Consider the following 19,060-nt stretch of genomic DNA (forward strand, 5'->3'; position numbering starts at 1 on the left):
CGCTCCTTCCCCTTTTATCTTCTACCCCTTTTATGTGGCAGAAAGTTGCATAGTTTTCTAAGGTTCTAAGAATATTTAGATCTTGAGTTTTAAATAAGAAAAATTACTATCAGTATGTATTTTCTATCAAGTCTGTATACTCCCTGAGCAGACAGAAATGGGCCTGATCTCAGAGAAATGCAGTTTTATTCTTTTGTGTTTGTGTCTGAAAATGATCAAGTAGAGGAGTAAAAGGTAAGGATAAAACTGAGTGATTGTTAAAAACTTGCAGAAGTGTAAACAATGATTCAATATTGCTTTGAAAGTCTGACTCATTATAGGCAAGTAAATTACGAGGTAAAAAATACTGTGTGATTTTTCTTAAAGTGCTTTAATTTGCTATCCCACATGTAACACTGCATGGAGAAATGTTCCTTGTCTTAAAGAAACATCATCTTCTTGGCTTTTAAATTATACTTTCCTGCTGATCAACAGTGTGAGTACAAAGCACCTTACACAGTGAAAGTGGAATGTGTAACTTCTTTAAATTCAGTCGGATGTTTAGAGTCTTGCTGATACCTGAATTTGCATTTTGGTAGTCGTGTGCCTCCTCTGGAGATTGTTACCTGTTGTTTCTGATTTGCAGAGTGGACTGACACCCCTCCACCTGGCTGCCCAAGAGGACAGGGTCAATGTAGCAGAGGTTCTGGTTAACCAGGGAGCTGCTGTTGATGCACAGACAAAGGTATGAACACCACTGTCACATTAAATATTTCCATCCAGGGAGCCATGAGCCTCTAGAGAGGGCCAGAAACTGATTTCACGGTGAAACTGAAATCGCAGCAGGGAAACATTCCTTGTAATAAATTATTGCAGAATATATTCTGAAAACTAAAGATATATAAGCTTGGGTGTTTAATATCAAGCTCAGCCTTTGAGCAGTAAGCTTATTTCTTGCCAAATATTTAGATCAATAGAGGTTTAGTTTGTATCCTATTATTATGCTTCACTGAAGGGTAAGTGGGATTGATCGAGTTTTAGAGTAAGGAAACTGTTATCTAATGTGAAATACATTCTATTTCAAATTTACTTGCCTAAAAATAGTTTTGCCAAAATATTTGGACTCCTAGGTAAGAGACCTAGATTTTCAAGGTGCTTGGGGATGGCTTTTGAGACCCCCAGCAATGACGCCTCCCACTTCACCATATTGGTTTTTAAGATCCATGTCCTGAAGCAAAGACCCTTTGCAGAAGAGGTCTCCCTAACAGTGTACAGTGCTCAGAATTCAATGCTGATGATCTCAGTGTTGATTGCACTTACATTCCTCATGCTTTGTCTAGATCTTGGAGGCATTCCTTTAGCTGGGCAAGAAAACAGTTGAGATCAAATACTTGGACTGTAGTGGATCAAATCAGCTAAATGAAGCAGGTCTCACAATCTGACCTGCACTCTTTTGCAGAGGAGTAGCTTTCACAGATCTCTGCTGGGTGTATGCCACAAGTTAGGTGCTGTGCTTGCATCCCAGGAATGTCCAGGTGTGTCAGACTATCCAGCAATATTATATTACAGCTCAGAAAGGGCTGAGTCCATCATCCTGGCTGGCTGCAGCTCAGCTGATTATAATCTGTGGCAGAGGGAAAAGTCATTGTTGTGTGATTTCTCTACAGTGTAATTCCAACTGTACCAGTTGCTGATTTCAATAACATTATCCTGATGTAAACCTGAAAGAGTTTTGCTAAAATCCCAGGAGCTTCTCCAGGTTTATATTTTTGTGATGTATCCTCAGTTTCTATTTTAAAGAAGAATCAGTCAGGGCTCTTATCTGCCAGATCACCCAGTAGCAGATGAGATCTGCCCTTGTTCATTCTTTGCACAATTTCCTCAGATGAATGTGGTTGCCTTCCTAGAAGTAGTTTCTACCTGGTGTTGGTTTCAGTAGCAGGACATTGAAGAACCTGTTCTTTTAACTTGGCCAGAGCTGAATCACCTCCCAAGCCATGCAACTCATCTGAGTGTTTGCCTTTGCCCCTCTGTGCAGTGCTCTTGGCCGTCCCACAAATAGCAAGCAGTCTGAGGAGACGTTTATATTGACAGGTGCAGGCAGACACACGTGTTTGCTTTGCTGGCTCTCCCGTGTCCAAACAGGATCCCATTCTGGGCTGCAGTGGCCTTTTAGTCACATTAGGGTGGTGGAAACATCTGAGCTGCTGCCACAGCTGAGAGGCAGGCGGGGCATGTCTGCTGGGTCCCAGGGACAGCGTGGTGCAGCTGCAGGAGCTCTGCACTCAGCTTCAGAAAATGCAGTCTTATTTGACTGTGTGCAACATGATCACTAATAGTCATATAATTTTAAAGAAGACAGAAGTAAATCTCTTGTTGTTCACCCCTGTTCCTCAGTTATATGTGTAACCAGTGTGAATAAAGAATAGTTTCCCAGTACACTCCTTTTTGCTGCTCCATAATTGTTAGGAAGTGGCTCAGGGACTCACAAGTTAGGTGAAGTCAGGTTGTATTTAAGCAGGACTGCTTTGGGCTGTAAGTAGTCACCTGTCTGGGGAAATTCTCCATGCTGTAGGCTGCTGTGGGGAAGAACACCCACAACATCTTGTCCTCCTGTTCCCCCTACTAGTTAGTCCTGCCTGCTGTAGGGCACTGTCTGCTCCTTGGGAAGAGAATGCCCACATGCCTGGCAGGATTCTGTTAGAGTGGAATGAGCTTGATGCTTATGCACTGGCATGTGCTTGGTGCTTTTCCACGGGCTTCTGCAGGGTCCCATCTGCTGGGTTTGTGCAGCAGTGAGCCCTGCAGGCTCCACAGTCAGCCACTTGGAGCTGTCTGCCAGATAAAAGGACATATCCTGTGGTGTAAGGAAAGGGCCAATGCACTACTGGGTGTTTCAGCCGGGAATAATTTCTGGATAAACTGATGATCACCCTGAGTTCCTTCCTGAAAAACCCTGAATTTCTACAGTGAAGGAAAAATGTTATGCTATAAGAATGGCCATAGTTTGACCTCATGCTCTATATAGGTGAAGGTTAGATGGCTGCCTTGTAAAAGAGCAGCCCTGCAGTTACAAGCTCTCCCATTTAGACGGATTAACTGTACGTTCTGCCTCTAAAACCACAGGCATTGGGGGACAAGATAAGCAACAGCTGAGTTGGCTTCAGAGGCACTGTTGCTATGCTTGCATGTTTGCACAATCCTGTCCAGCATGTCCAGTTGGGATTCATTCCTTTGGACATACAGCAGCAGAGATGTGGCCATCCGTGCCTTAGAAGTCAGTGAAGCAGCACAGCTCAGAGTGACATTCTGCTGGGGATCTCTGCTACCAGCACTGTCACCACTAACCTTCTGTTTTCTTCCCTCCATTTCACAGCCATGTGCTTCTCTTAACTCAGATTTTGGGGTGTGGATGACTGTTCAGCAGTGCTTTTTTTGTTGGTTTTATTTATTTATTTTCCCAGGATAAGCAAGCATAGATTGTGTCACTCCAGCACAGTACCTGTCAACAGGGGGAGAACACTCCATATCATTTCATTTAATGTCACTAGGTCACTGAACTCCTGAGTAGGGACCAATGAACTATCATCTTCCTCATCTTTAGTCATCATTTATATATAACTTATCCTCCCTGTGAAAACATCTAGAGTCTGCAGTTCTGACACATGGGAGTTCTGACCCTGCTCACACTCTGGGGAGTTTTCAGGTGGTTAAAGGAGAAGATGGAGCAGAAACACATTTTGCCTCCTGAAGGTATATCAGGGAAGAAAAAAAATCCAGTATTGCAGAAAATCACTTGTACAGGGGATTAGTCTGTATGATTAGGATCAGTTCTGGCTGCTATGAGCATTTTCAGAATTGCTCTCAGAAGTCAACAATTGCATCTGTAGGTCTCTCTTGGGGTGGTTTCCCTCCCAAGAAATTTTTTTCCTGACCTTTGTAGTAGAAAAAGGCATGAAAGGAATAATAGCTTCTGGTTATGAAGTGCGTTTATTAATAGTGTTGTGGGATCCTTCTGGTTTTGCTGCATCAATTAACTAAATAGCCTCCAATCCCAGAGCTGCAGGAGTCTAAATCAATGCTGAAGTGTAAACAACACTGGTGTAGCAGGCCAGAACTAGTGCCTGAGAGGCCATAAAGCTGCTCCTACCACTTGAAAACAAAATTTTGTTATGTGGTTTAAACTCAGCCACGTTAGAAAACACACTTCACGTGGTAAAGTTTGAGCTGCTTCAAAATCCTTCACATTTAGAGAGCTTTAATAATTGAATTTGGTGTTCACAGAAGGCATGTTAGTGTCCTGCAGCAAAGGCAGCAGCTCTTGTCTATTCTGACATTGCATTTGTTTGCCTGAATTTAGGTATGCTAAAGAATTTTTGGTGCTGAACCACAAACTGTGCAATGTCATGCTTAACACAAGGCATGTTCATCCATTCACAATAATTTTGGGAGTTGAAAATCAGTCTGGAGCCATGGCTGTGAGCAGATATCCACCTTTTTCTCTGGTGGTCATGCTGAGTGTAAAAAGCTGTCCTGGTACATGGGATGTTGCTTTTGTTTCAGGGCTTTTGTGCTGGTAGTTGGCATGAGTAAATATTGTTTCATGGCTCAGCAGGTCTCCACATGTCATTTTTCCACTGTTTATCCCATTGGAGAGTGTAGTTGTGGGATACGGCAATACTGTGATGGACTGGCAAAGGAAGACTGAGAGAAAAGTGCTGGTTCAGTCAAGGATGAAAGGCAGGGTTTGGAGTTCTTATTTCAGTGCAGGTTTTTACAGTCACTACACTGCTCTTGGTGTTGGGCCTCCCCTGGGGGAACTGATGGTCTCCCAGTCCCTGGCTGATGACTGTGGAGAACAAAGCCAGTATTAAACTGCCTTTTGTTTCTAAAACTGTAGTTTTGGTAGTAGACAATGGTGGCTGAGAGGTCATGATGTTCTTTTGCAGGTTGAGCTGGGATTTTTATTTCAGACTAATTCAGGTCTGCCTGCTTTGTTCTGACAGGAGCCCCATAGCAGCCTGAGATCATAACAGTGATCCAGCTTTTCCACTGAAATATCTCATTTTCAGATGCAGGAAGAGATAAGAAGGAGGCAGGGAGGGAGGGAGGGAAGTACTATTGAGAAAAATCATTTTGATACAGAACAAGCACTCAAATACAGGTGCCTTCAGTATATCTTCATGGTGCATTAACTGTCTTTCCTTGGCTCTGTGTACGTGCTCAGTCGTTATCAAGACATTTCTGTGGAACTTTCCAGCCTAATAATATGCAATAATGAACCTTTGCAAGGCACTGCAACGTGATAGGTCCTGATTCAGCAAAGCAGGGAAGTGTCTGTGTGTGTACACCTAAGTTTGCCTGTTTCATTCAGTCAGGCCTTTGTGATCTTTGGATCTAAAGCAATTTCTAGCCCTGTAAACAACAATACTGTAGCTTTATTGTCTGACATTTACAGCAGAAAAACAAAAACTGAGCAGCTTGAGAGTCAGCATGACTAGAAAGATGCAGTAATTCAAGCTGTTAAGATTTATGGTTATTGCCAGTGGAGGATATTAAAGCAATTCACTGACATGATATACAAGACTTGTGATAATTCCCCTCAAAAGTAAAAATTGAAGGGCAAGAGAAGAAGGGATTCTTTATGTGTTCCATTAGAAATGAAAAGTTCAGTATTCTGATTTTCTTTTTCCTTGGCACTTATTCTTGTAGCTTTTGATAAACCCTTTCCAGCTGCTAACTCCCCTGGTGCTGCTCATTCTTTCAAACAGCCAGAAGGTGATGTCTTTTAGAGCTGTGTTAAACAAAAGCCCTGGTTTTCTTGGAAGTAACTTTTTCAATATTCGGCTCCCTCCTAAATCCCTTAGTGCTTTGCCAGTAATTATAACTAAGCCTGAAAGGCTGTGCAGAAATTTTTATAATTGTGAGCTGGGTTTTGTTGTTTTGTTTTTGCTTTTGGTTTTTGGGGTTTTTTTTAATAGGGTTTTTGTTGTTTTGGGGTTTTGTCTTTTTGTGGGTGGGTTAATTATTAATATCTTTTGAAGCAAAATATTTAGCCTCCCAGGCACCTTTCTATAGACAATGAAGGTAGCAAGCTCAAGTAGCCTTGAGAATTGCTACTTTTATTGTTAATTTAATTGTGTAATTGCAGAATCTGCCAGCTGGAGTGTTTCAGAGCAGTCAATAGAATGCCTTGGTCCACGTGGGGATCTTGGGATACAATTGCTGTGCCTTCCTGAGCTGAGTGCAGGAACCTGCGCTCTAACTGAGACGTTAAGGACATCCTCCCCTGGTTTCAGGCACTGAGAGAGCATTTTGCTAACCAGTTTTATTTTGAGCAGCGCCCTCACTGCTTGTGCTGCTGGCTGGGAGCAGGCAGATGTCCTGTGCCGAGGGCCAGCCTGCCGTGACCGTGACGCGGTGTCACATCTCTGTCCCTCTGCTGTCAGCGACTGGGCCGAACAGGACCTGACACGAGGTGACCACAGGCTACAGCAAGCTTAAAAGGAAGCTCCCAGGACCCTCCAAGGACCTCAGGCAGGGGACTGGTGCTTTGCCACCAGGCTCAGCAGGTGCCCACACGGCTGCTGGGGACATGTGCGGTGCCCGTGGCAGGAGCTGCCTTTCACGACCAGCTCCTTTCAGTGCACACCCCTCCAGCTGCCACACACACACAACCACGGCTTCAGAGGAGGCCTCCTTCAGATTCAGCTGAATTGTGACCCTGGAAATGTCATGATTTCCACTGTTAGTTGGGAGGAGAAGGAGGAAAAGCTTTCACTTGGTCTCCGATTTAAACAGCAGACTGGTCAGGAGTGACAAAGAGCATCAGTAATTGCTCCTCCAGCCATTTTTGTAGGTACCATGTGTAAGACTCTGTGTGTACCATTTCTAGAAGGAAACTCTCATTGCACTGCAGTAAATATGAGGGTTTGAGAACTCCTTTTTCAGTATTCATTGTTACAGGCTGGAGGGGAGCCTTTACAGATCACTTCAAAGGGAAAGCTGAGATCAGCTGGTCTTGGCTCTCTGATATGCTCCAGATTTTAATGTTTTAGGGTTATTCACAGGGGGTTCTTGGCAGGTGGTCCTAGACTTTGGATTTCATCTCTCCAGTTGGTTTTATGCTGACTTTTTTTTTTTGACCTTGCTGGTCATGTTAAGAAGTCTGTATTTTGAAAAGGGAGAAGAGAATTAAGATTTTGTAGGACAAGGTCTCACAACCTTATTTTTTACTGCTTTTTGAACTGTTTTGATAGCTTGGCCATCCTTTAATCTGAGTTTTTCTTTGGCCCATGTAGAGACAGGGGCTGTAGAAGCTGTGTTTGAGGTACATGACTATGAGTCATCATTCTGCTGAAGAATCAAGGCTCTGGACAGCCCAGGGAGCCCTGTCAGAGAGTCAGACTCCAGGCACTCCTAGGAACAGGAAGTTATTGGCCAACCCTAAACTAACAATATCTGTAAGATGAGGTCCATGTGTTCAGTTCATGATTACATTTAAGCTACTGCTCCGGCTCTTACCACTGTGGGCTATTATTCTGTGCAGCAAAAGTTCCTTGTCGTCATTTGGCATCTGATCCAATGTTCACATAAGTCAGCAGAAAGTTTCATTCTGCTGATGCCAATGGAATTTCAATCCAGTGCTGTTTCTGGCACTGATTAACTCATCCTGGTTGTCAAAGTTAGTAGTTTCTTTAGATGGCAAAGGGTATATCATTAACTAGAAACGAATGGTACACCGGAGTTTAAAGTAACTGTCACAGCTACCATTATTTAGCCTGTGTTAATACAACTGAAATTAGGTAACCTTGTGTGAACTACTCCATAATCCAAGGGAAGTGGTCAGCAACCTGCAACACCACCTAGAGACACTCACACGTGTCTGTGGGTTCAGATGGGGTCCACCTGAAGGCACTGAGGGAGCTGGTGGAAGTACCCACTGAGCACTTTAATTGACTGTCATGAGAAGTGTGCTTGTTTCCAAGGCTGGAGGATTTTTCACATAGTCCTAAGAAATAAAGCTTAATGGGATTTTTCCTGTTTCATGCCTGTGTGCTTTTTTTTTTTTTTTTTTTTTAAAGTCAGGGCATGTGTGGGACGTCCACATTTACTAACCGCTGATGTTCGTTCTAGATGGGATACACTCCTTTGCACGTTGGCTGCCACTACGGAAACATAAAAATCGTGAACTTCCTTCTGCAGCATTCTGCAAAAGTCAACGCCAAAACGAAGGTGAGTGTCGCAGCTGTCCCCGTGGGGGCTGCCCTGCTGCGTGTGCTGTGCCCAGCTCAGCCTTTGCTCTCTCCTTGTGCCTGCAGAACGGGTACACGCCGCTGCATCAGGCGGCGCAGCAGGGGCACACCCACATCATCAACGTCCTGCTCCAGCACGGCGCCGCGCCCAACGAGCTCACTGTGGTAAGTGCTGGCCTGAAAAATGGCTCTGGTGGGACAGGAAAAGAGCAGAGGAAGCCTGTTTCCATCAGCCCCACATCCTCTGTACCATCATCTCTCCCAGAACGACAACGACACACATCGGAAAACCTCTTCATTTTCACTCCATTTCATCCCACTTATATATTCTACTACCCAAATATTTATTTCCATCAGAAAATGTAAATATTTTTTATTTTACATTCTTCTGTAATTAACCAGCAGTTCCGACACTTCCCCTTGCTAACGTTCAACTTTCAATTGCTAGAATGGAAACACTGCCCTCGCCATTGCTAAGCGACTTGGCTACATTTCAGTTGTTGATACGCTGAAGGTGGTGACAGAAGAGACCATGACTACAATTGTAAGTACAGCTCACTTCAGTAGGGAATGGAAGAATTTTTCCAAAGCCAGACTATGAGTATAACTAAAATTTGTTTATTTATGTGACTATCGAGATTCCAGTCACCTATTTCCTTTTAGCAATATAAACTCGATAAGTGCAACATGAGCTGTCTATTTTTAAGGCAGCAGACACCGTGGGGATGTGCACAGAAAGAGCACCAACTGAGCAGAAAATGGCCAGTGTAAAGGACTGGTCACAACTGCACTGTTTCTCCACACAATGTTTGTCCACACATCTTGTTGTTTAGGGAACAATTTTTCAGCTGAAAAGATGCTCCTACAGGCTTGTGTAAACAGAAGCTGCTTGAGAGCATTTCCCAACAATCTGATGCTTAATGGCTTGAATTTGACCTAAGAGAATCCATTCCAATATGAAAAAAAAAGTTGGAATTTACTTAAAAGCTCCTCATGGTGTGGTTTCTGGCCCCTTCCATAGGATGGTGAAAGGCTGTATTCTGCAAGCAGCCACAGCCAGCCCTTGCAACCCCAAACACCCATTCCCTGATGTGGATGTGAGCTCCAGCTTTTCTGTCCTGCCTCTCAGGAAGCATCAGCCAGGAGACATTGAAGGGACTAGCAGTGGTCAAACATTACCTGCTGTCAGAAACATTCATAGAATCCAAAATATTTTTCAGAAGGATCTTTTGTTCACTCATGTTTTGCCAAATTGCTCTCAGAGAAGTTTTCTGAGGCAAGGTACCTCCATGCATTGCCACAGTAATAACGCCCAAATTGGGTCTGAAGAACATAAATTCAGAATACTGGCTTTCAGCAGCTATTTTTCTTTTCCTTATTAAAAAGATAAAATGCACATGTATGTGTTTTTAGACATATCAGTGGTGGAAAAGAGTTGCTGTGTGTGTTCCATGTTTTTTGTCATGGGCCCTTTGTGTGGTCTCTCTGTGCAAGCAGGTGGTTGCAATATGATGAGCTTTTGGGATGACAGGCAGGGTTTAGTTCTGTTACTGCATGCACCTTTTCTTCCTATGACTTTCCTGGCTGTGCTTGTCAGTAGTTTACAGAAAATCCACCACAAAAAAGGCAAATTTCAGAACAAGACATAAAGGAATATGCTAGAAAGTAATGCTGATTTGGTTTTTTCCTTACACATTTTCTCCACGTTTTCTCAGGGATAAATTTCCCTTTAGGAAGAATCCAAAACATTTTCCACACAGAAAAATTTGATGGAAAATATTATACAGGACAGCAAAACTTGAATGACTACCTACTATTCAATTAGGTAGCTGCAGGAAAACCACATATTTATGCTAAAATCTCTCAATATCACAAGGCTGTTCTTGGCTTTTAAAACCAAGAAGCTGGGAATGTTTGTGCTGCATAAAATGACTGACCATTTATCTTCTGTAGATGAAGAGTAGAGAGATGGTGGGTCAGGCTCTGAATTGTGCTGGAGGAAATGTTAGATGCTGAAAGACCTATACAACCTCAAATATCTACTCTCAAGAGAAGCCCAGAAATAATTTCCATTAAAATCAGAATATGCTACTTATCAGTGTGTAATTTTGAGACCTTGGAAGTCTAGACATGAAATCTGATTTACAACTGAGGGTCTTAAAAAAATCAGTTTGACTGCTGAAACTTTTATTTTGAGGCTTGTGGCTAAACAACTCCCAAAGCTAAATTTAAAGGAGCTCTTCTGCCTATATCAAGTGATGGCAGTAGCCTAAAATTCATTAAATGCCAAGTGGGTATTCATAAGGCCAGAGAAAAACTGAAATATTTTAAAATAAGTGAAAATGGAAAGGCTTTTTTTGCCCTCCTGAACGTCTTAATGACTTCTTATTTGCATATGAAGCATGAGAAGTAACGGTGGTTAAAAAAACACCATCTAAAACCCCATAAAGATGGGAGTGGGTTTTTGTTTGGGGTTGGTTGGTTGGTTTTTTGGGGTTTTTTCTTTTTTTGGTGAGGCTTTTATTCTTGTTTGTGGGTTTGTTTTTTTTTTTTTTGTGTGTGTGGTTTTCTGTTTTGGTTTTTTTGTTTTGTTTTGGTTTTTTGTTTGTTGTGGGGTTTTTTTGGTTTTTTTTTTTTGTTTGTTTGGTTTGTTTGGTTTTTTGTTTTTTTGTTTTGGGTTTTTTTGTTGGTTTTTTTTGGTGGTTTTTTTTTTGTTTTTTTTTGGTTTTTTTTTTTTTTTTGTGGTGTTGTTCTGTTTTGGTTTTTTGTTTTGAATTCCACTGCACTCCATGAATGGTATCTCTGCAGAAGTTCTGATCTGACCCAGACCTCTACCATTGTTTGTTGTGCTGGAGAAGTAAAAAGTGCATGTGTTATGTGTATGACATTCTTGGGATACAGGTATTCTAGGAACAGATTTTAGGTGCATTCAGAAATTTTTTTTCCTGCTTTTGTTTTTCTTTATATTGGTCTTTGAATCTGAATCAATATAAACATTGGGATAAAAACCAAGCAACCACTTCTGAGTGTCTTTCATGCACAAAGCCCTTCAGGGGTATCATTTAACCTGCATGTGGTTACAATTGTTCTTTTTTGTGGGAAAAACACACAATTCATGATGAGGCACCTCTGAAAGAAATTCACATAAGTTCAGCCACTCCCAAATTGCAGAATTCTTCTGATGTCAAAGGAGAAATACTTCCCTCAGAAAGTTTGGTTTTATTAGAGATGACATACTCCTTGCTCAAAATTTAGATGATTTCCTAGGGTTGTTATTAAGCCCCCTAAAATAAAGGTAATTTCAGTATATGTGATTCTTCTTTTGATATCATCATCTAAGCTTTCTGCTCGTGCCTTTTTTCTATGACAATATGAACATAGTTTAAAAAACAAATCAAATATTTCCTATTTCTGCAGTCTTTTTAATTTATAGTCCAATGTGTTTTTAAAATAGAAAGTGAATGAGAAGCTAAAAATTGTCTTGTTTTTCTAACTGCAGATAAAAATATTATCTTGCATTTTAATTTCAAAAATAACCGGAATTTTAAGAAAAATTATGCTTTCACTCTAAAATTACTCTCTTTCTATTACAGACTGTTACAGAAAAGCACAAAATGAATGTACCAGAAACCATGAATGAAGTTCTTGATATGTCTGATGATGAAGGTATTAAAAATTTAATTTTTTTTTTTTTTCACTCTTTGTGGCTGTAAGAAATGTCTGTTTAAAAAACCCAAGACTAACACACATTATTAGTTGGATATGGTCATTGCACGTCTGTTATTGTTGTACATTGATTTTTGTTGACACATCAATAGTATGTGCTTTTCTTTAATTGTTTTGTTTATTTAAATCATGCAGTTCGTAAAGCCAATGCCCCTGAAATACTCAGTGATGCTGAATATTTGTCAGATGTTGAAGAAGGTATTTGTGCATTTTTGTATTGCACTGATATTTAACTTAATCCTCTTCCTTTTATTTCATCTGTCTGAAAACTAATCCTTTCAGATAATTTTCTTATTATCCCACTAACAATAAATTCTGCTTTACAATTAAGAGCGCTTTCAAAAATTCTTTGAGCTATTGCTGATAATCCTCTAACTTTTTTTCTGAATTTCTTACGATTTTTTGATTAAATTACCTTCACTTTCCTGGAATAATAATTTTTCTGATGCTTTTATAAAGTGAATAAATGTTTTATTGTTTTAACTGAAAAATGAAATACTGGACAAGAGGGTAAAATATCAAACACTGTGGAAGAAATAGCTGATAGTTGAAGTCAATGGCAGAAAGAACAAAGTTCTTGGTTTTTTTAAAAAACAAATGACTGTGTTCAATTTTCTTGTTTTTCTTTAGCCAGTCTCTCTTTCTTCATCCCTATTGATGTATTTACTTCTAATTTTCATAGCATTCAAGCAGCAAGGTGTAAAAGATATTTCAGCTCTTTGTGCGCAGCTCTTGTTTAATTCATGCGTTGAGGCTTTTGGTTTGTTCCCCATCTGTCATTGTGCAGTTCCAAATGGATCATGTTCTTACCATACATACCTGTTTCCCAAATAGCTCTCCTAGGCCATTGTCCTGCTCAAAATGCTGCATTGTTTCAGCTGACAGGAACACTGATGCATAATAGTGTGAGTGAACAGGGCAGGGACTTGCTGTGTCCCTCTGCACAGGAGGTACAGACCAGAAACACCCTGGGGGAGCCTGGGTGCTGGAGCTAAAGATGTCAGTTGTAAGGTTTGGGATCCTTTCTAAAGCAAAATCTGTGGAGGTTTTTTTCTAGTCACTAACTCTCAGTTATAACAAAGACCAAACCAACAATTAGGAATGCAGGTAGTGCAATTGGTTCCTTGCATGTTGCAGACTGTAATCTGCACCCGTGTTGTTGCCAGGGGAGCGGAGAGAGTCATTTATACATAAACAGTCCTGCTCTGCATCCTTGTGTCTAAACTGGAGAGAGAGATTTGATGGACGGACAGCTCTGTGGCGAAGGAGTTGGCTGGATGGGGCACTCAGAGTTGTGTTCAAAGGCTCAGTGTCCAAGGGGAGACCAGTGATTTGTGCCATTCCTCAGGGGTTGGTATTGGAGCTGGTGCCATTTCACAGTTTTGCTGGCAATGTGGACAGTGGGATCAGTGCACCCTCTGCAGGTTTGCTGGTGACACCCAGCTGTGTGGTGTGGTTGACATGCTGGAGGGAAGGGATGCCACCCACAGGGACCTGGGCAGGCTGGAGAGGTGGGACCGTGTGAAACTCATGATGCTCAGCAAGGCCAGGTGCAAGGTCCTGCATCCAGACTGGGGCAATCTCAAGCATAAATACAGGCTGGGTGGAGAAGGGATTGGGACTGATGGTGAAAGAGAAGCTCAGCTTGAGGCTGTTGGTGAAAGAGAAGCTCAACATGACCTGGCAATGTGCACTTGCAGCCCAGGAATGTCCAGCTGTGTCCTGGGCTGCATCCAAAGCACCATGGGCAGCTCTGACCAGCTCTCCCCACTTGGAGTGCTGCATCCAGCTCTGGGTTCCCAGCATGAGAAGGACATGGAACTGTTGCAGCAAGTCCAGAAGAGGCCACAGAGATGATCAGAGGGCTGGAGAACCTCTCCTGTGAAGCCAGGCTGAGGGACTTGGGGTTGTTCATCCTGGAGAAGGTTTAAGGGAGACCTTAGAGCACCTTCCAGTACCTAAATGAGACCTACAGGAAAGTTTGAGAGGGACTTTTTACAAGGACATGTTGTGACAGGACAAAGGGAATGGATTTAAGCTGAAAGAGGGTAGGTTTATATTCAAAATTAAAAAGAAATTCTTCATTATGAGGATGGTGAGGAGCTAGAGCAGGTTTCCCAGCAAAGATGTGGGTGCTCCATCCCTGAAAATGTTCCAAGGCCAGGCTGGATGTGGCTTTGAGCAACCTGGTCTAGTGGAAGGTGTCCCTGCCCATGGCAGCTGAGTTAGAACAAGATGATCTTTAAGGTGCCTTACAACCCATTCTGTGACACTTAGATGACAGGGTCTTTTTCAAACCCAGCACTGAAAGGGAGCTCACAAATCAGATAACACGTGTTTTGGGAGGCTTGTGATGAATTGCAGGCTTTGAGGTGATAACCACTGGCCTGTGTCTCTTTCCTGACATGCAGATCTGTAAAGACAGCTCGGTGATGCCCATCCCTGCAGCCCCTCAGTGTTAGTGGGGTATTTATATACAGTGCATCCACTCACACCAGTCGAAACAAATCTGTTCAAGATGGTAAGGCACTCTGACAAATCTCAGAGCCAGGGAGCTGATTTCCAAGTGAGAGAAAGGCACAAATTTAGCAAACAAATCCAAGCTCTCCCTGGCTTGGCTGGTGTTCATATCATCAGCCAAAACTCTTCAGTGAGACAGACTTGTTGAATGGCTTCTCAATGAGCCACAACCCTCAAGGTTTCTCTCATAAGAGAAATTGAAGACTTGGAAAGTAGAGACTCAGAGCTCGGGGACAAATGTCAGGAAACCATTTCCTTGTGTTTTATGTCTTGCTGTGCCCACTAAATAAGTATTTACATGGGAATTGTGTAATTTGTCTTCCCTGCTGAGGACAGTTTGGTTTGGAGTCAAACTGGTTGAGAAGAGAGATTTTTTTTATTCTTTTTCCTAGACCGTTGTGGCAAGTCTGCCCAACTGAGGTTAAGTGTTGGGAAACTGCTACACCGCAAAAAAGAAATGGTATTTTTTTGAAAGATGTGAACATGATTTTGTGGGGAAAAGAAATGAGGGCTCACCTTCATACACAGCAGAGAGTTTGTAGAAGAGCAATTGTAATGCACACTGAGCATGTGCTGTGCTTTTATTTTTGAAGGGATTGCAAACCTTACGAATGTAAACCTGAGACTGGGAGAACTGGGTCTTTCCTCTCACCGTCTCCAGCTGTGAGCTGGCTCCCTGTGCAGCTGGGGGTCCCAGCCCTGTGCCCGTGCCATGGGGCTGGTGGTGAGCAGGGCTCAGCGCAGTAAAGCTCAACTCCAGCTGTCTGCAGGAGGCCTGGGAGGAATCCCCTCCTCTGCAGCCGTGCTCATCCTCTCAGCATCCCTCTGGGCAGCTGTAGGAGCTTTAATCTGGTGCAGGGAGCTGGAGCCCTGCTGTGCCTGCCACAGCCCTGCCATGAGCCCTGTCACTACAGCCCCCCTGAAGCTGCTGTCCCAGAGGGGAAGGGACAGCAAGCCAAGGGAGCTGATACCAAGAGGAGAGAGACTGTGAGCAGTGAAGGGCAAAAAAAGGATTCAATCCATAAACCCGATCAGGTGTGGAGAGTTTAGACATTGTCCAAAACCAGGTATTCTTGAGCTTTGAATTTATTTAATTTTTATGTGGCCTTCAGTAGATAACAAACTTTCAGGTGTAAACCAGGACACAGTTTTAAACCCATTTAATGGAGATGCCTGCCTCAGTAAGAATAAGTATCATGCTAATCAATCCCTGGAAGATTAGACAGATTCCTAACAGAACATGAATGCACACTGCCTGATCCCTGAGTAGGTGCTAAGATACAACACTTTAAGTGCATTTAAGACAGGTCAGAACATCACCATGCATGAAAATCTGTTATTGGTCCTTTTGGGAGGGGTTGATTTATTATATTTTTAAGCTCAGTTTTCAGAGTTTCTTTGGCTCCATAAAATTTCACAGGTTCATAAAAGTTTCAGTGGTTTGGTACTGGCTTTTCTCCATACTTTGTGAAACCAAAACCTTGGCTACAACTTGAAACATCCTTCTTTTCCCTGTGGCTCTCCCTCTTCTGCCATCAAGACAGCTCTGGACAGGCTGTGATGAAGGAGTGGCAAAATCCTCAGGTATCTTTAGCAGTGCCAAATGACAAATGCTCATCTGGATCCCAGCCTATGATTAAATTTTGTCTGGGACTTTTCCCAAGCCACATGATGCCTTCTCTCCTGCTGCCAGAGAGCCTGTATTTCTCACTGGCCTCTAAAAAGAACACCTACCCTGTGCTCCTGCAATTCCCAGCTGTAGGAGACAGCCTGGGGGAGCAGAAAAACAGGGAAAACTTGGATGAGAAAGATAAGAGGTAAGAAAAATATTCTTGGGGAGAAAAGAGTAAAAACAGTAGAACCTTCTATCCCAGAAAATAAAACCAGACAAATTGTGTGGGGGATAGGCTGGAACATAAAACGGGTGGCAAAGTGAGCAGCAGTGCTTGCTGCTCTCCTGAAGTTTAAAAATATGGGGCATCAGTGAAACCACAAGAGGCAGATCCAGCTTGAAAGAGCTGCTCCTCCTGCAGAAGGTAGTTGACTTTTATGACTCCTTGCAAGGGTCCTTGGTGTGGGGAGCATAAAAAATTTACACGAGTTCAAAGTGTAGCTGGAAGAATTTAAAGAGGAAGAAAAAAACCCCCAAAATGTGTTCACGACTGTACAAACCTCTTTCAGGTTTAGAAAACGTGCTCAAGTCAGTGCCAGGTAGAAAAATGTCCTGGAGTACTTCTGCTGGTCCATGTTCCCATGCTCTGCTGTGAAATGTGGCTGCTGTCTGAGACAGGGTGCACTAGAGCTGATGGGCCTTGCTTTGACCTACTGCCGCTGTTTTTCCCTGGACTTTGAGCTGCTTCCTCTGCTTGTGATAGCTGTGTTTACCCACTGCTAGCAGGGACATCACCTTTCTTCAACATGTAGCCTGTTAGGAAGGGAAGGATGGCAAAGGCAGCAAAGCAGTGCGGTATCTGTTGGTGTTTTTTCATCGGTGCCTCATTGTTGGGCATTTCTCTGTTGTTTGTGTTCAGTTTTGTCTTCATTCTTCCCTGGGACCTTGTCCGCAGGAATTCCGTGTGCTGAGAGCAAACACGGTGCTCAGTGTTACCTGAAGCGCAGAGGATTAAGCTGCAGCACCTAATTAAACAGTGTGGGATTGCTGAAACGTGCACCACCCATTCTGCTCCAGCCTCCCACGATCACAAAACAATGTGTGGAATTCTTTGAAATTACCACTCCTAGATGCAGCTTTTCCTTTGATGAGAGCGTTTCATCAGAGTCATCCTGCCCCGGCTGGATTAGCAGGATAACATCTGATGTGTTTTACAGCTCGACTGAATGGGGTTTTTTAGCTATTCTCCTTGCCTTTGACAAAAGATGCTCTTAAAGAAAATGCCTCCTCGGCGGTGGCGTGGCGCTTGTCTTCAGGTATTGCAAAGGCAGGACTTTCCAAATTTAGCGGCTCAGTTGGTAGTTGCTGAAAGTTGCCCGGGATCTCTCACCCTCCCCGGGCCGCTTCCTCGGCTCCCAGGCTTCGGTCCTGCTTCCTCCCAGGACAGCAGCCTCCGACCCCGAGGAGGGGGTGTGCCGAGGGTGGGCTCCCCGGGGGCGGCGGTCCCGGCCGGGGAGGGCGGGCGGAGGCAGCGCCTTCCCGCAGCCCCGCGCAGCCCCGGCGTCAAGTTACAGAAAAACTACACCCTCGCAGCACCCCTATTTACATACAAATAACTGGAGTGCCTGCATTTATGTCACCATTCAAGAGGCTTGCCAAGGGAGGCTGTAATCCAATCAGCAGAAGCTTTAAAGGGATGTCTGCGGAGTGATTAAAAAGGGATTTTAAAATTTTTTTTTAAACTTACTACTTTTCGTTTTGTTTCATATCTGCAAAGAACTTTAATCTGAGTTGAGAGGACAAAGATGCTCATGTCCTAAAATACATACGAAGAGATCAAGATGTTAAGAAGATCTCAGTTGTTGTGTGGAAAGCGAATATGACCCACAGGGATTAGTTTGCTTGTGCTGGTTTGGAGATTAAGTCTAAATCACTGCTTAAGGACTAATAGGACTAATAGGAATTCTTGGAAACACCAGGGGAAAAAATCTTATAGACCAGGCTGGTGAAAATGGCTTTCCAAAACAGTAAGACTTTTTAAAGTTTCACTTGATGTATGATGTTCCTGTTTCGGGTTTTTGAATGCTTTCTGGTGTATTGTGAATATTTTGGCTTTTAAACTGCTGCTTAAAATACCGGTTGTTGCTGGGCTGAGGAGAAAGTTGGTGTGTTTGTTTGCCGTTAGCAAAGCAGTAGCTGAGGGGTATTTTTAGACTTGATTGTTAGTTTAAAACCAGAGCTCGCCTGTGGTTTCCTGAGTTTAGTGAATGGAAACTACTCTAAACTCCTTGAATGAAAGCGGGAAACGTGAGTCTGGGCTTGGGAGTCACTTACCTTCGGGATCGCGCTGTTGTTAAACTTCTCTGTTGTGCACTCTAAACGCAGCACACCTACAACAAAGCGGGAGAGTGAATATGGGCGAGCCATGAGTTTGCGGGGAGCGCGCTCTGCTCCGTGCTCTGGAGGGAACGGGGCGGGGGCCGGGGGGACCCAGCAACCGCAAAAGGCATATTTTGGACTTGCTCTGTCAATGCAGGAATGTAGGTTTGCATGATGTAATGGCATGCAAATGCTCCCCGCCGGGCAGCTGCTCCGTTAACCCTTTGTGGCGCCTGCCCGCCTCTCCCAACATCTAACTTTCCTTCCTCTTGGGTTTTTTTTGGATGAAACGGCTAAGGATGTCCTTCCGTGCGGGTGGGTGTCCCACGTGTGCCGGCGGTGCCCGGGCTTTGTTGGGCGCCGCGGGGATGGGGCAGCGCTGTCTTCGGAAACCAGCCTGGCACCATTAAAAAATAAAAACCCAACTTTTTAAAAAGTCCCGTCTTACATTCAATCTTCCAGAAGGCATTGAGAAATGCCCAAGATGGAAGGCGGGCCTCTTCCTCCCCTCCTCAGCCTCCATTCAAGCTTGCTGCGATTTTCAGGGCTGGTGGGCAAACAAGCTGGCTCTCACAGCTGGGGGTTGGTT

The 19,060-nt window shown here is 43.4% G+C and overlaps 1 protein-coding gene across 6 annotated transcripts in view; it reads left to right on the plus strand.

Annotated features, from left to right (window-relative positions):
- Nucleotides 1–19,060, plus strand: part of ANK3 (ankyrin 3) — a 287,480-nt gene that overhangs the window by 196,534 nt on the left and 71,886 nt on the right. For 3 of the 6 annotated variants that reach the window (XM_041404780.1, XM_041404784.1, XM_041404779.1), the window contains exons 18-23: nucleotides 626–724; nucleotides 8,116–8,214; nucleotides 8,301–8,399; nucleotides 8,683–8,778; nucleotides 11,828–11,900; nucleotides 12,096–12,158. In XM_041404780.1, the coding sequence (XP_041260714.1) occupies nucleotides 626–724; nucleotides 8,116–8,214; nucleotides 8,301–8,399; nucleotides 8,683–8,778; nucleotides 11,828–11,900; nucleotides 12,096–12,158 (529 nt within the window). The remainder of the gene's footprint in view (nucleotides 1–625; nucleotides 725–8,115; nucleotides 8,215–8,300; nucleotides 8,400–8,682; nucleotides 8,779–11,827; nucleotides 11,901–12,095; nucleotides 12,159–19,060) is intronic. The other 3 variants (XM_041404782.1, XM_041404781.1, XM_041404783.1) reach the window with 1 other exon arrangement.

Source organism: Onychostruthus taczanowskii, unplaced genomic scaffold (genome assembly GCF_017590055.1).
Source record: "Onychostruthus taczanowskii isolate IOZ18803 unplaced genomic scaffold, ASM1759005v1 scaffold22, whole genome shotgun sequence".
Taxonomy (NCBI): domain Eukaryota; kingdom Metazoa; phylum Chordata; class Aves; order Passeriformes; family Passeridae; genus Onychostruthus; species Onychostruthus taczanowskii.